Consider the following 18,352-nt stretch of genomic DNA (forward strand, 5'->3'; position numbering starts at 1 on the left):
CATCGACTATACACACAAATCCCGTATAATAGCAAATTAAAAATTTTGCGCAATATTCAAAACCATTTAAAATCACCTTTAAATTTGTAACCCGAAATAATCCAAAAAATTAACGGTGATATAGTGCAAAATAAACACCGTTGTTTTTAGCTTTTAATTTTGTTTTTCAACTTTTTCGGTAAATTCCTTCCATAGAAAATGAAATGCAACTGATATATTCTGCACACTTTTTGGCTTCCTAATTATTTTTTTAACAAACACATTCCAAATGACCAGGGCCGGACTTAGAGATCCTGGGCCCATAGGCAGATAAGGAGTCTGGGCCCCCTTTTCACGCGTTGCATTTACTCTTATCCCTGGAACTAGGCTGTGCCTGAATTTCCCTGATTCAGAGTAGAAATCTGAGCTCTACGGTTATATTACTAAATAAAAGCTCTTAACAATCGTCAACTAAATATGCGATAATTATGCAACAATGCGATTTAAGGCTGCGTCCGTAAACTGCCAGGCAGAAAGTTTTTGTAATTTTAAAAAAAAATCTTCTACCTAGGAATTTCTCCAATATAAATTACGATTGGTATTATAGATTTATTCCTTCGAATACAGTGTGTCAGAATTTATAGCCCGGTGTACCTGGTAACCAAGACCATACCACCGGAGGCCTATCATAATAGTTCCCTACGCCAGCGTCCCCCTAGCCCGGACAGGTGACAAATCCAGCATGGGTAGCAGAACCCTACTACTGATGGTCGCAACTTTAACGCAAGCCACTCAACCCAGCAGAAGGTGCAGCAATGGGTGGACCAATCCCCACTTCGCACACAGCAGTGGGATTTAGAATGGATGCTATAGCAACTCCAGCCGACACCCTACCTACGTAGGTAAGGAGCCAAACCCTTTGGAGAGAGCTCCTAAAGGGGAACGACGAGCACACAGCAGCCCAAGTAACCCGGCACAGCTGGCACCGGAGATCCCGGTGGGCTCCAAAAGGCTGGGAAACAGGACCGCAGTTCCCGCATATGGAGGCCCGCCGCCCCACAGCAGGCTACCCAATCCGCCGAGGCGGCCAGTTTGCACGGACCCTCTCCGTTAGCCTGAGCCGAAGCCCAGTATCCAGCCCAAACCTGACCGAAGTCGGAGGTGGAGATAGGACCATTTGATCAGAGCTAACATCTCCCAGTGCGCCACCGCTCTTATGGGTAACAAGAGCCGGACCCCGACTCCCCGGTAAAGCCACCAGTTATTGCACACTCTAACCCATTCCTTCGAATTCAGTAATAACGGTCACTGGAGGGCCCCTTCTAAGCATGGGCCCCTAGGCCACGGCCTAGATTGTCCTAGGCGGAAATACGGCAGCGGCACTGCAAATGACAGTTAACCCTAAGCTTGTGAGAATAAGTTGTCATGTTAATTTACAAAAATTTAGATTCCCTTTTCCTAATTTAATGCTATTTAATTTTTTGTAGAGACTAATACTCATTCGATTAGAGAGAAGATCCTTTCAAAGGGATAACGCCATTAGGGAACGATTTTTAAATAGCCAAACACGTACCAGATGGCGCCAGCTGTCTGAAATCCACGGGAATCACTTCGCACCAGCTTCAATCGCGTCGGAACATGTCAATTTTATGGAACCAATAAGAGACCGAGTTGCTTTGATATTTTAAGAGGGAAGAGTGTTACTCTACGAGCATGAGGGGTTTAGGAGCAAGGCTAAATATCGTAGAAATAATAATCAGCTAGGCTAATACCCAAGGCACCACCTTAGGCCTAAGTCATCAAGCGACTTTTGAAGCCTTTAATTCAGCTGGCCGGGTTACAATGCGGATAGGAGGGTGGTGGCAAGCCCTTCATGCAACCCCCTACACTAACTATTACAGTTAACCTCAACAAGTTTTTATCAGTGGCGCAGACAAGGGGACGGTTTCCGTGTCAAACCTTAAGTATTTTACATAGTTTAAACCCCTCCCTTGAAGCATTTCTAGCTACGCCACAGTTATAAATTTAGTCATTACTAATTAGAAATACATACATTATTATTAAAAGCCATTCTTAGAACGGAGCATTTCAATAAAATATTCCAAAGCACGCGGTAATTTTAAAACTTTGCAGTTAAAAATCTAGTACGGGATATTTCTTTTACGTATTTTGTATTCTTAATTTCTTCCATAATTAATAATTCATACCTTTTTAGGGATAATTGAAGTATGAATAGACCATTCTATCAAATACTACTTATGTGCTTATTTACTTTGGTGTATAGAGAGGCAGAAGGTTATGCCCGATTTTTCATGAACCAGGGTGGATCAAAAAAACGTTTTCTGGCAAACCTACCAACCTAGTTGTCTTGATAAATAGGGGATTTTTTATCCAAGTCCTAACGGTTATAGTTTTATACAGAACCTTATAAATAGTTAATTAACCCTATCTTATTATTTTTTAAATAAATCAGTTATGGACTTACTATATTTTGAAATATACTATCTTCACGTAGGCAACCTTAGCCACATTTTGGAAATTGACTATTTATGGGTGACGCTTCAGAAAATACCCATGAAATAGAAATGAGCGTAAACACAATTCTTAAAATCAGAGAATAAAAATTTAGTCCTACCAAAGAATATAAAGCCCCAGGAATGGAAGGATTGATATTATTAGCCGCGTGTTTTGACTGCGCTAGAAATTTTCGGCAAAGCAAATCAGAGTAACCGGAAACGGTTACCGCAACCCGGTCTCTCTTTAAAAAAGAGGGCCCAAAAGTTCCACTAGACGGAGCTACACCTTCCATTCCTGGGGCTTTATATTCTTTGGTCCTACGGAAGTAGCGCTGTGTTGTCTTTGTAAAAGTGTTTGGGCTGTTTAGCTAGGAATTTATAGAAAGGTCTATAGTAAACATTCCTTAGTACCTTAGTAACAGAAAAGGTCGTCAAACAGTGTTGGTAGCCTCCGTTTGAGTGACCCCTGTTCCAAAAGTACACCCCTGTAGGGTTAAAGAAAACCAAAGTACGTTACCTTCGAACTATTTTTCATAAAAACGTCTGTAGAAGAAATAACAAATGTTTCTTTACAATTAAAAACCGTCTCTGACGTTTAAAATTTAAGGTTGCGTGAACTCAATTTATTTCATTTTATCTTTGATGCCGGTAAGTTTTTCCTGAAGTAAAATTTCCTCCACCGTCCATTCCCACAAATTTAATTTGTCACTTGGCAGCCAAGAATGCTATTTCGCCCCAAATATTAGGAGAGGCAGAAACACTAAAGAACTTTTAAAGGTGCGGTTTCGTGGTTTGAGTTGACACCGAAATAAATAGCTTAGATTTACGATTTCTACGGAAAACAAAATACAAAAATTACATTACGAGCATCTACAGTTTTTGTTTTGCTAACAAAACTAAGCAAGATTAATACTAGAACTCATGCGGCTAAAATATGATTTAATATCGTAGTTCAAAGAAAGAGGGCGTACAGAATCGCTAGACACAAATAACTCGACTTTAATTTCTTTGTTCAAAAACGCCTTAAGATTCGTTGTAGACAATATACGTGTTTTAGGAAATAGATATTTTTAACGCAATACAAAAGTGTTAAATAGAAAATTTTAAAATTATTTAATATTTTGAATTATTTTTTTACAAAAAGTATCCAATCTACGATTTTATTATAACTCCCCGACTAATTTGTATATAAACTAGTCTTAAGTAGCTCTTTTTCAATAGATGTCGCTAGCGTCGAAATCAAAAAGGCGGTACTTATGGGTACCCCTCGCGTTGATTGGATCGTTTGTAAATTGGTAAATAACATAAATTACAGCAATTATAAACAATTTTTTACAAGGGATATATAATTTAGGTTAAAGTCCACTAAATAGAGTACAAGTTGTCTAACTATACCTACTATTTTAAATTTTATCTTCCTTTGCCATAAATAGATGGCACCACGCTCTCCAGTAAAGTCGCGTTTTTCGAAGAATCGGAAAGATTCATGGCCATCTCTAATAACAGGGGCCTTTTCATAATACAGGTGGCAATGACAGAGCCGCCACTTGCTTTAAATTTGATTGGCCAGATCTGCTATTAGGAGGAGGGGCCACTTGAGATTCGGATAGAATTTTTCAAACGATTCTGTGAAAGAACTTAAAGAAAACCAAATATGTCTTTAGCCATGCACGTCTATAGCCTCTTCATCTAGAATTACAAAAGTTGCATAAGTGATTCGTAAAAAATGGTCACAAGGGCATCAAAGGAACGCAAGTAGCCATTGTTAAAAATAAAATAACTTTGTTTAAGATATGTTCCCATATTACGCGATTAAGTCAAAATACATGACGTCGTGATTTGTCATAATAAGTTCAAAATATGGAACATAAACGTCTCGTTAGATTGTTTGAAAACATACAGACACCTAACACCCTCAGAAGCACATATTAAATATGAAAGAAGCAATAACCATTAAACTAAGTAGGCTTAAGCCCAAGGGTCCAGAGGGTAAAGATTGCCCTTAAAAACTGCTGCCTCCTGGTATAGCCCTTAAGTAAATGACTGGATAAATCATTAAAAATCCAAAATTAGATCCAACTGGAATCAAAACACATCCAGTAAGAAACAAACAATTTTTATCAGATCGGAATTACGTTGCTTTCTATACGCAGGGTTGCCACAGTTTTTTTCACAATCAAATTCCCTGACTTTTACAGGTTTTCACTGACCATCTCCTGAGATTTTTTCTGACTTATTTTGTGCCAAGATTTTGTATTTTTTTCCTGTTAAAGTTTCCTATTTGCAACCGAAATTAAATTCCTTAAAATTTCCCTGATTTTTAAAATTCCCTGACTTTTCCCTGATTTTTATACCCATATTCAAATTCCCTGACTTTTCCAGGAATTCCAGGTTTTCCAGATACCGTGGCAGCCCCTTATACATTGTAATTGAATCAAAACCGAATTTAGATCTGCCCATTTGGGAATAATTTTAGAATTAATTTGCTCCATCATTTACGTAAGTTAATCCGCCAATGAAACGAGATTTACATTAGATATCGCTAGTGTGTCAAGATTAAGATGAGAGATCTAAAATCGTTTCCTAAACATAACTTCTTGGAAAGCTAAATGCGAACATTTTTATTCAGCGAGTATTCAATCAGATTACGAGGCAAAGAGACAGTTTTGTCTGCGGAAAACCCCTTTTTGGCTTTGCCGGCCGCGTTTCCCTCTGCGTATTTAACCAACAGTTTCAAAGCGACACTCGAAGAGCGACGGATGGAGGTGGGGTTGGTTCGGGGTCCGGGCCGTGACGCTTCTAAGTTTAGAATGATGATCTTGTCAACGCTCGCGCTGCGAGATATCTAGAGATATCCCCGGTGGTCGGCCAACCGAAGAGAAACAAACATGTTAAAAAAGATAACCCATCAGCGCGAGTCGCAATACGTCAACGACAACTTAAGAAACTATTTAGAACGTTATTTATACACCGTGTCTCGCCATCCAGGATAACAGCGAGCCTCGCCTCGGCCTCAGCGTCGGCCTCAGCATCGGGAGACAGGCCAGACTCGGAGTCTATCTTTCCACATTCTTCAAAATGTTTCACCTATATCAGGTGTTTTCGACTTAAAAGACTCTCCGGTTTCTTGCAGTGGTGGAAGTGTCGGACAAAGACGGGAATTCAGTTTAATCCCATTTCACCCAAAATCATTTCTCACAAACCACTTTTCATCCAATCCCATTTGACTAGAGATCGGCGTAACAGATAAATTAACTGGCAAAATTTAAATTAATCATAAAAATTTCGGTTAACCGTTTATCCATAGATATTATCCATGGATAGAAACGATTTAATATGGGAAAAAGCCAAAATAACTGATTATTTGTTGGATAATTTTTGATAATGGATATTATCCAAATAAACGGTTAATTTTTATCCAATCGCCGACCTCTACATTTGACCAAACCCAATTCTCCCAAGTCCATTTCACCCAAAAACTATTTCTCCCAAAAAGATATAAAAACGACATTTTAGTTAAAACGTTTTATTGAGGTTAAACGAAATGAAACCCCCATTTTATAACTTCAAGAAACTGCTCTGGTGTTTTATTTCCGGCAAGAAGTTGTAATTTCAGCTCTTTCCTTTTAGCCTCGCCTCGAGATCCCGAAACTTTTTTTAAAGAAATCAGAGAAAGGATATAAATTCTGCTAATCCGTAACTTTCATGGGATATGAGTAGAGGTCGGCGTTTGGATAAAAATTAACCGTTTATTTGGATAATATCCATAAACCAACATTATCCAACAAACAATCAGTTATTTTTGGCTTTTTCCCATATTAAATCGTTTCTATCCATGGATAAACGGTTAACCACAATTTTTATGATTAATTGAAATTTTGCCAGTTAATTTATCTGTTACGCCGATCTCTAGATATGAAGACGTGAGGACTAAACCAGAGTGTCCCTGAAAGCTTTAATGCATATGCTCGCAGATCCGGCTTCCGGTCAATCATTTTCTGGTAATTTCCATGACCTATATGAACTTTTGGAGCGGAAAACTAGTTATCAAATTTAATTAACTAGTGTGGGCCTTAATATAAATAAATTCAAGTAATTACATAATTTCAAGATCAAAGCGTTCATTTGAAATCATTTAATAATGATTACTTAAACACTCTAAGGCTGTAAGTGCTATTCTTCGATCTAATATAAAGAAAATTCAATAAAGTTTTCTGTATTATCTCCAGATAATTTACCAACATGAACCGTTTAATTAAACATATAAATATTCGTAAGCACTTTCGAAAGTAACGTTACTTTTGACAAAACTAAAATATTTTCTCGATTATGTTCAATGTGTGTTAAACATAAAATTAAAAATAGCCATCTATTTGGAGACCTCTTCCGAGTTGAACAGACACATTCTATTATATTTAGCAGCTGTCGTTGTTTCGGCCGCTTTGATTTCATCTCCGGAATGCCGACCGAAAAGCCCTCTCTCGATTTTGCCACCCGAAGTTCCACTCTGAGAATGTTTTTAAATTTAATAGAACATTTCAGGGTGGGGGTCAAATCCTCAGGGCCCGGCGAAAAAAAGGGCCCAGATGCATGCTTTTTAGGGGCCTGGTACGATAGAGGTGCGTCGACTTGCCTTTCAACAGCACGCTCCACCTTGAAAATTTCAGTTACAAGGGCCCGTGATAACATTATTGGCCCCAGGGCCCGAAATGTCTCTGCCCCGACTTTAATACTTTTATTTTAGTTTATTATACATTACGTATGATATATTATATGTTATTATTATATGTTATACATTACAAATTATATATTATGTGTTATTATTATATGTTATACATTACAAATTATATATTATATGTTATTATTATATGTTATACATTACAAATAATATATTATATGTTATTATTATATGTTATTATTATATGTTATACATTACAAATTATATATTATGTTATTATTATATGTTACATATTACAAATTATATATTACATATTACAAATTATATATTACATATTACAAATTATATATTACATATTACAAATTATATATTACATATTACCAATTATATATTACATATTACAAATTATATATTACATATTGCAAATTATATATTACATATTACAAATTATATATTACATATTACAAATTATATATTACATATTACAAATTATATATTACATATTACAAATTATATATTACATATTACAAATTATATATTACATATTACAAATTATATATTACATATTACAAATTATATATTACAAATTATATATTACATATTACAAATTATATATTACAAATTATATATTACATATTACAAATTATATATTACATATTACAAATTATATATTACATATTACATATTACATATTACAAATTATATATTACATATTACAAATTATATATTACATATTACAAATTATATATTACATATTACAAATTATATATTACATATTACAAATTATATATTACATATTACAAATTATATATTACATATTACAAATCATATATTTCATATTACAAAATTAGATATTACATATTATATATTAGTTATTTTATATTATACCACTTCAACTGTTATATTATTTAGTCAATGCAGGCCATTTAAATTAACTCGCGGGCTACAAATGGCGTTGGGACATAGCTGTTATACATTATTAAAAATCAAATATTATAAAAAATACTACATACGAAGGGAATAACCAATTAAGTAATATCGTTAATATTTAAATTAGTTCTTGATCATAGTACTCATATTTCTGCCGCCGAAATATTTACCTTAACTGATCGACGGCTTTTTCAACAGTTATTTGGAATTATCGACTAAGATAATAAATGTAATAAAGAAACGTAGTTTTTAATTTTATTTCAATTTATCACTTTGGATAAATCGGCAATTGGATTTAAAAGTGAAAATAGTTTAGTTTATACGTACTTTGGACGCGTATTTAAATATGTTCTTAAACCTGCCACGGAACCATTTAGGGTTACAGCGGCGGACTTCCATTCACGCCCTTAATGGTCTTTTTTTAAAAGATGTTTTATGGTCGTTACGAGTTCCTAATTTGTTATATGGTAATTTCAAAGTTAATATCTTTTCTTTTTTCTAGGTAATGAGTATTTTCTTGGTATTTCTTTTCGGTACGAAGCATTTTCGAAAAAATTAATTAATATTCATATAAATTAATTAATTAATAGGCATGTTTCTTCGCGTGATGGGGGAGAAAATCTTTTTTGTTATAATTTAAAATGAAGCCTAATTCAATTTTGTTTTGACGCCATTGATTTCCTGGTAATAAATATTTTCAGAAAATATATTAATTGTTATAAATTAATCCTTTTTTAATATGACTAAAAATGTTGATTTGTGTGATTGGTGATAATGTATTAAAATTTTTATAATATTAAAAATGAAGTTAACTTAAAGCAAGTGTCGGCTCGAAGTGAACTACCTCTTTTTGCAACAGATGTCGCTAGCGTCGAAATCAAAACAAGCAGCTTAAGCCACATTTTGACCCAATGTAAATTTGACGATAACTTAAATTATAGTAATTTTTAACAATATATTTAATATGGGATATGTAATTATGGTTAAGATTATAAGTTGTCTAATTATAATGCTTTATGACGTATGGTCGTATGTACAAATATTTTTACAAAATCCTGGCTACGCCACTGCGCTATTGTTTCGCTGTTTTGAATTTTAGCTTCCTTTGCCATTAATAGATGGCACCACGCTCCCCAGTAAGGTCGTTTTTTTTCCAAGGAGCGGATAGATTCATTGCCATCTCTAATAACAAGGGCCTTATCATAATACAGGTGGCAATGATTGGAGCCGACTGTTGCTTTAATTTTAAATCCAACGGCATTAGGGGGCTTTCCCAATTCTATTTTCTATCTGGGCACGCTACGCAAGCTCTGTGGTACTTTGCAATTAACACGTGACATCGAGCGTGCGTCTCAGGTATTTGGTGTGGAACACCAACGTTTGCAGCTCTGGCCGCTCTGGCCTTTGGCTTTAGAAATGTTGGGCGCCACTGTACACGGCAATTCCAAAATGTGAAGAGGTCTTCCATAAAGACGGGTTTGCAGGTTATATTCCCTTTAATCAAAATACACGTATGAAATTCGCGGTAAATCCGATTCATTACGCGGTTGAAGATTCTTATAGACAATCAATTTAAGCCTAACCACTGAAATTGGGTTTCTCAAAATTGAAATACTATTAACTATTTCAGAACTTGTTGAAATATTTAAAATTATAATGAATGACTTAATAGTAAATTTAATTTAAATTCAAGAAAGCCAAGTTGACGAGAAAGCACAATTTCGAAAGTAACCATCATTAAAATCACAAAATCTTTGAAATAAAACCTTTTCAATGATGTAAAGATAACAATGATAATTGATAGACCCATACAGTGTTTAGCTTACAACATGTACAATTAATTTAGTTAGAAGATTAAACAATTCTAATTTTTAATTTAAAAATGACACTTTAGTACAGATTATGGATTATTAAGCTATCGTCGTTGAACCAGTGTTACCCTTAAATAAAATAAAACGGTAAATTTGTTCCGCTTTAGGAAAATCAAAGGTTACATTTATTGCTGCTTTTAATACAAGAAAATATTTAAAAAAATTAAAACTAGTTTTTCGTTCGTAATGCATAACTTAAATTTTATAAGTCACTAGAGCATATGTGTACCACTGCCTTCTATAATACTAGGCCTAGAAATAAGAATAAAAATGGGGTGGCGGTAACGATTTTGAAATATCCGATAGAGGTCGCTTTTTTGGGTAGGGAAAGTGCGGGAAATTCAAACGTACGCGAAAAATGTAAAAAGTAATAGTGAAAATACACTTTAATAATGTCAACATTCAATTTATAGGACAAATAATGAAATAGATTTAGTAAAAAACATTATTTAAACATAAGCTTGGATCTTCTACAGGTTTTTTAATCCATTAAAATAAAATACATTTATTGTTTTGAAGCCACCAGAGACTGCCGATTGGCCGTAGCCGCTTAACCTCTTTTACCCCAAACCAAAAAAACCCAAGAGAGCGACATCTAGCGCGAAAATCATGTCAGTTTGAAAATGTCACTTAAAAAATCGACGTAGCTACCATTTCTAGGCCTAGTATTATAGAAGGCAGTGTGTGTACGGTGTACCGCGATGCTCCTAACAAGAGGGCTTATTTCACCATTTCGTTGTTTATTTGTAATATTTGCAAGTTGTTAAGTAAATGCGAACCACCAACGGACTGAAAATCCAAGAATATTAAAATTATGCGAAAATGTGGAAAAATCCATCATGTAAAGACAAAGAAAGCTAAACTTTAGGATAATTGGGTCTACTGTTTTTGGTAGAAACGCACATCTAAAATATTTTGTACGAAATAGATGAGTTAAAATAAAATACCGTTTTTTTAAATTTAATAATAAGCTATTTGCATAGTTTGGAGTAAGATCAAAATGTAGGGTGTCTTCGCACCACCGAAATGAATGCTTTAGTATTTTTTTAAACCAATAGTAAGCTTATTTAGGGTTTGTCTAAGATCCAAGTGTAGTATCTTTTTGCAGTAACAAAAAAGAAGGCATCGTAAAAATATATATTTCCTAAATTTAGTAATTTGATTTTCGGTACTTTGCCTAAGATCAAATTGTAGGATATTTTCACATCAACGGCGAAATATAACAAGCCATAACTAAAATTGAATCGATGCCTACGATTAATACCCTCTTCTCGATGCCTACGATACACGATACATACCCAATAGTTGTATCAAGAGATATAAATATGTATTTTTAAATTCCAAGCGAGCTCTTAGCGAACATGCAAACTTTACTTTGAGAGAAGAATTTTGGCTTTGCTTAAGACTGTGGAACCCTTTTTGCAGGCGAGTTATATTTTCTCTATTCCATCCATTTCTTCGTTCGGAGGCAAATAGATGAAATGTAACTGATAAAAAGCAGCAGGTGATTTTTATAATCTTTGCTTGGCATTCCTTCTGAGGCGCCACCACGAAATAAAACATTTGCCGCTGACCTTCTTAATTCGCAGCATTTCGGTTCAATTTATTTTCACGAAAGAATTTGATCACGTTAAGATTCCAAGCCGCCAAGGAAAATCTGACCACGATAAACAATTAATTTCACCTAAATGCAGCATTTATATGTGTCTCCAATACACGAGATAAATTTTGGAGTTATTTTAAATATTATTAATTTTGATTATTTTGGGAAAAAACAACAACAATGACTAAACAATACTGTGGTAATGTGGACACATCAGTGGTGGTGAGTACTAGAGGGTACAGGGGTATATTTTAACCGAGGGGTCGGACACTTGCCATTATTTTGTACGGGATTTCGGGATTTCGTAGAGATTTTGGCGATTTTATCAGTACTTTTTAAAGTGATTTTGGGATTTCAATGTTAATTTACCATAGAGAGAGTTAAAAGATTTGGCGATTTTCGACAAAGTGTACGGTATTTTGGTATATGTCCGACCCCTCGATTTTAACCCCTAAGATTTAAAATTATCGTACAATATTATCAATATATTTATTGGTGCCCTCCCTCCACCCTTCAAATTGCATTTCATAAATCATATTTCGGTCTATAAATTTCAAGAAATTTAAATTTGGGTAAAGGAGGAAACACGAAAACGATTCGAAAGATCAAATGTTTGAACAAAGCAAATTCGTCGATTTAAGTAATTGTGTGGTAAAGCAGGGTACACGAGGACAAGCACAGAGCAGCTGCTTGGACAGTATTAACAAATTAATTTTTCCAGAGTACTAGAGTACTAGAATTAAAAGGTCCACTACGGAACAATAGTGGAATAAATTGGCTTTTGATTTTATTGCTCCAGTAGAAAGCTCGAAATTTCGACAGCAATACTAAACAATTTGGTCGATGCTAAGCGTTGTGCCATTTCCAAGAAACACATTCGAAGAATCTAATTGGTAACAAAGTTAGCTTTGGCAATACAGAACGAAATCTAGAAAAGCATCTGCAATTTTATTGCCTACGTTTCCGGGTATGGAAGAAACGATTCGAAAAACTTTATAGATTTACATTCCCGATCTAGAGAATCTCAGAAGCTATCTTGGAAAACGTCATGAGATTAAGGGCAATATTGCATTGATACTATGGAGACTGAATCCAGGTCCGGCTTGAAGGCTGATACCTCGATAGCTCACTGTCATAAACCATCGTAATGTATTGGCTACTTCAGCCAGTTTAAGGTTCTTTAAGTACAAGATACTTCAAATAAAAATAATTAAAAAGGAAATTGTCCAAAGTCAAGTGTGTTTTTTTATTTTAACAGCACTTTCTCTTAGTAAAGAACAAAATTTTTGCATTAGCTGTATAGTTGCGAGAAAGTTTAAAAAAGGTATCATTATCAATTTTTCGATATTTTGAATTAGTTTCAAAAGATGAATTGGATATTTACGAGCTGAGATTAGCATTGATTACAAAAGTTAGAAAATTAGTTTCTCTAAATAATCTCCACAAAAAAGCTGCCACCAAATTGCAACATTCACCGCAAAGCTCTAACAAGGTACCGGACCCGCACCCATTCGCTATCTTCAAAGTCATTTCCTTTTGATTTTATAATCAGAGCCAAAGACCGTATAAAATTGAAGTTGTTTTATGTTGGTCATAAAAGGTATAATTTCTTTGGCCGTGAGCGCCGAAATATATAGATATATCGGCCCAGTGTCTTATTAATAGGGTAGTCCCAATCTTCACATTTCAATTGCAATTATTGGTCTCCTAAAGAGATTAATCTCAAACTTTAAAATCCAAAAACTTTTATGTTTTCGGTTTTAAATTTAAAGACTCAGGGTCTTTCCCTGTTGTTAATTTAAAAAAGAAATAAAAAAGACCATTGGTTTGAGGGACACTACACTTTATTAATGGCAATAAAAGAGTACTAAATATTCTTCAAATCTTTGGTCTTTTTCGTAGCTTTTTCTCCAGTGTTATGGTCAATTATCCTTCATATTATGCAACTAATATTATCCTCAATTATTCCAACTTAAAAAAATTAAATATAGTTTGTTTTTTGTTTTTTAGGTTTATTGTATTTAAAAATATAAAATACTATTAGAAACATTATTAAAACATAATAATTATTTCTTAATCGATTTACTGAATTCAAAGAATTTGAGATGCACAAATCCATCATAATTTTCTACTACATACCGTCGAATAATATTTAACAGTTAATAATTGTCCTAAAATATTAATTTTAATTCATTTTAATCCCAAATTCAGTCTTTAACGAGTTTTAAATAACGCTAATATTCCACGCACTCGGTATAAGTAATGGTAATCAGTAACTCAACTAAAATGTCAACAATTAATTAGACTAAGATATGTTAAAATACAAATATTTGAAAAGTTTGAGTTTGATATTGGTATGAATTTCATTTATGAAACTAAAAATGAATTAAATATACTTCATTTGCCAGAAATAAATTAAATAATTGGTAGTCGGTTTAAAATGTTACTTAGCAAACGACAGAAACAATAAAAATATTATTGTTACAGTAAACCATTTATATGAGCAGCAATTTAAAGTATAATTTAGTTACAACGCCCAATCTCCCCGGGTAAAAGTACCACCCAATTCGTACGTCGTGAATAATTAGTATCTATCTAATATTTAACCAAATAAATTTCATTTCTAAAAGTAACCGATATAGAAAAAAAACTGTTTAAAATTGAGAAATATTGAAAAAGTATCGTTGAATACGTACATCCACGTTCCAAAGGCTGTCGTTCCCGGGACGCCCAGAGTAAGCGAGATCAAAACAAAGTTCGCCAGCAGAATACAAAGTGAGTCGGGGCATATCATGACGGGCCATCGGCGCTTTAAATTCGCGGCAGTCACGCCGCCCGCAGCGCGACGCATCGCTCCTAAACGGACCCGAGACAACGAACAACGAATACCGCTACTAAGAAACGAACGGAGAACAAACAAGAAAGAAGTAACAGACTTCTTCTTCCCTACGGAAACACTTTGTAGTCAGCCGACGCTTTCAGCGAACTATCGACGAACCAGGAGTCTTCATCGTGACGCCGGGACGCCGACTTTGAATGGAAAAACGGACGCGAAAACATTGTCGTCAGTATCTCTTGAATCGACGATTTTCTCATACTCGATAAAAACGATAGTTTTGGCGTTGAATTTCCGAAAGAAGTTGCCAAAAAAATCTCCGGTTATAGTCACGAAATCCGAATTGGAAAATCGTCGGCGGAACAAAAGGTGGTTTGGTAATGAGAAGCGGAAGTGGCCCGTCGCTGGAGTCGCGTCTCTTTGGTTGGATGGTCCGGGGAGCGCGGCGCGTCCGTGTCCGTTGGGGGAGCGAAAGGTACTCTCGAAAAGGGACCAACTGGATCCGAAACTTCTATTGGCCCAAAACGATCGAGGCGACACCCTGAGGCTACTAGAGGAGACTGACGTTACTACTTTCGGATATCTACGGTGAAATATCTGCGCTACGTGCAACGGCGGATATCTTCGAGTTTCCACCTCGGCTCGGCATCGCGCCGATAAGAAGTGGCGCTGCTGGTGACTGAGATTTATTTCGCGGCGCAACCCACCGAATCTAATTAACTATAAAAGTCTCTTAATCTTAGGTGGGCTCTTTATGGAATTCTAATTTTCTCCCCCAGAAGAAGAAGTATTTACAATAGCGTAGGCCTAATGGAATATACGCATTCCGTTCATTCTTAAACCCGGAATCCCAGACCTACGATCCGTCAAATGCTCTACACTGCAGCCGCCTCTCGAGCGATGTCGCCACGAAAGGGTTCCAATCGTGCATGCCTAATCCTCACTTTTACGCCGCCAATTACAAATAATTTCGGAGCTTCCTATAGCGAAAGTCAGCCGTTGGCCAAATAAAACCAATTACAATTAGATCTCCATTCTAATATGAATTAATCTTTTATTACATCTTTTGTCGAAATGTGCTGCTATTAAGAGGAGTATGAGAGTTTTCATTGGATAAATATTACTTCCGTAAAAACTTGTCTACGTTAACGGTAATAGTAAGTGTAGAGAGTTGTTGGCTGGCGTGGCATGAAGGGCTTGTCACCACCCTCCTACGCATTGTAACCCGGCCACCTGAATTAATTGCTTTAAAAGTCGCTTGATGACTAAGGTGGTGCCTTGGGTATTAGCCTGATTTGTATTATTAATTTATTATTACTTGGGAAAGTGAATATGTTGAGACAATTTTTAGTGTGGCTGGCAATCCCCCTCATGCTTGAAGAGTTAGCTCGTTCCCGCTAATAAAATAATATCAGGTTGGTCTCTCAGTCATTGGTTCCCTAAGACTCACGCTGTTGATGGTTTTACTTCCGAAGGCAAATTAGACCATGATGCCCACGAATCATCTCTAGGATAGTCATTATCCCATTCGTTCGAAAACGATTTAACATTGAGTCCCAATCGATCGAAAATACCCCAATTGTACGGTTTACAGCCCAATTTTGCACGTTTATATTATTTTTTATAGTACATCAAATTTCGTTTTTATGAGACGTTTTTTAAATAGGTTTACTTCTTATATAAATAAGTGTTGATAGTCTTATTGGAGCCAGTTAATTCACATTAAAAAATGAAACTGTTGAATTATTGTATTCTTGATATAAATAAAAAGTTCAAAGCATAAATATATTTATAAAAGCGCGCCACCCTAGGGAAGTGAGAGACTAACCTAACCTAACCTAACCTAACCTAACCTAACCTAACCTAACCTTACCGTTAGTACACCTGTAGCAATTTTGTTTAGGTATAACGTTTTTTGCGTACCCTGCTATATCTCAGGGCAGAAGTAAAAAACAAAACCAAAGGTCCCAATGAACCGAATCCGCCTTTTGGGCTATTTTTCGGAAATATATTGAATTCGGTCGAATGGGATTTCGATCGAATGGGAATATACCAAATTTGAATTCTAGATTTCGTCGACCTTCCATAGATTTCAAGTTTTGAAAATGAGAAGTCTAGCTTCCGTAACTATACAGAAACTAAAAAAACATCGTATACATGTATAGAGCTCGCATTCGATTGCTTATTATCCCATAAGAATGATTTCATTGTCAGTTAAAATAAAAAGATGTTATTAATGGCGTAGACCGTCGGTGGATTAAGCTTCTAAATTTTCCACGGACCCAAATTTAGATTTAAAATTTTGACTTAAAATAAGCGGTACATTTTGGGTCATTAACATTGGAAGATTAAAATGAGGATATTTTGTAATAAAAACATAGACAAAAGCCAGGTTCACACTTACCTCTAAAATAGCTTCGTTTTAGATAACTAGTTTTCAAAACCAGCGTGAGAAATCGCTTCGTGTTGGTTCGGGAAGCAACTCGTCCAAGTCGGTTCACTTAAAATCGCTTTCAAAATGACAAGGCGGGAAGTCAAATTTCTCGTATTTTCAAAAATAATGGGAATAAAATTCGAAATATTGTCAAATAATGTAACTGTAAACATGATTAACTAATTGTTTAGGGATACATTTTACTGTTTTCAAAATTCTGGACATAATTTGAAATGGTGTTAAGCCTTGGCTATAAACGAAACGGGGTGAAGCGACTTCGCACGTGTGAACTAATAATTATCGACAGCGGTCAAAACTGACAATCAAACCGACATAAACTGGGTTTTAAGCTCTGGTGTGACCTTGGCTATAGACGACTCACAAGGAGACTACCCGAGGTGGTTATCACCGATTTTGTTGAAACTCGGGTGTTAAGTAGACCTTATGGTAGTATGAAAATTCGCAAACGGAAAAGTTGCAATGGGCTTTAGTTTTCCTATGGCAACCCTAAATGTTTTTGACCTCTCCAATTAAAAAAGCATGGAATTTTCTCGTTTACCAAAATTTCGTTAAAATATAACCAAAATTGATCAATTTTAGCCAAAATCCTTGATCAATTTTACCCAAAATAGGTCAAATTCATATTTTTGGGTATGTTTTTTTTTTTTCAAATATGTTAAGTACCCTGTGAAACCGAGAAAATCGCATGTTTTTTTAAATGGAGTTTTTTTTGTTTTGAGAGAGCAAAAACATTTTCGGTTGCCATGGGAAAACTAAAGCCCATTGCAACTTTTCCCTTTGGCAATTTTCATACTAATATAAGGTCTACCTAATCCCCGAGTTTCAACAAAATCAGTGATAACCACCTCGGGTAGTCTCCTTGTCAGTGGTTCCGATAATGTATTTCTCAGCACGCATCATGCTCGAATTAGAGATAATGTATCTGTTCAGAAGATTTTGAGCGTTGTTCCCAAATCAACTCATGCTATAAGAGCAGCTAGGCTCCTCCCCCTTTCAAAATTCAAATTAGATCGATATCTCATTTGTTCCTTGTAGGAAGTAGTAGCTCAATAACAAAATGTAAAAAAAAAGTTTACAAAAATGCTCTTCTAAGTGACAGCGCCTTCTGTTGACTTAAAGCGAAAAGGGAATTAAATACCTTCTATTGGCTTCCCGAAACCACGTGTTTAATAAGTTTATAATCACTTGATTCCGAAAACCCAATCAAAGCGAGAAGCTCCCAATTTGCCACAACTTTTAGGCTAGTTTTTGATGCTAACTCAACTTGTTTTGATTATTACGATAAAGACCTCTAGTGCCAATGCAACTAGACATATGATCCTCCACTGTTAGGATCTCAGTGTTCCGCACCTATTCCTTTTTCATAAGTAGAAATTAACACTTTAAATAAGTAGAAATACAGGCGCGTAGGAACATTTTGAATTAAGGGGGGTACAGCTTTGATGCTAAATTTGGCGCCCCCCTCATCGGCAGGCTTTTTGCGC

General features: G+C 35.3%; 1 protein-coding gene across 1 annotated transcript in view; it reads right to left on the minus strand.

The window, feature by feature from the left end:
- The window catches only part of LOC149963183 (protein Wnt-5b-like), a 38,876-nt gene extending 24,564 nt beyond the window's left edge, over nucleotides 1–14,312 (minus strand). The window contains exon 1 of the mRNA XM_090170505.1: nucleotides 14,274–14,312. Coding sequence (XP_090026631.1) covers nucleotides 14,274–14,275 — 2 coding nt within the window. The 5' untranslated portion in view covers nucleotides 14,276–14,312. The remainder of the gene's footprint in view (nucleotides 1–14,273) is intronic.
- Nucleotides 14,313–18,352: the final 4,040 nt, after the last annotated feature.

This window comes from Leiobunum rupestre, chromosome 1 (genome assembly GCF_980474605.1).
Source record: "Leiobunum rupestre chromosome 1, qqLeiRupe1.1.hap1, whole genome shotgun sequence".
NCBI classification, from domain to species: Eukaryota; Metazoa; Arthropoda; class Arachnida; order Opiliones; family Sclerosomatidae; genus Leiobunum; species Leiobunum rupestre.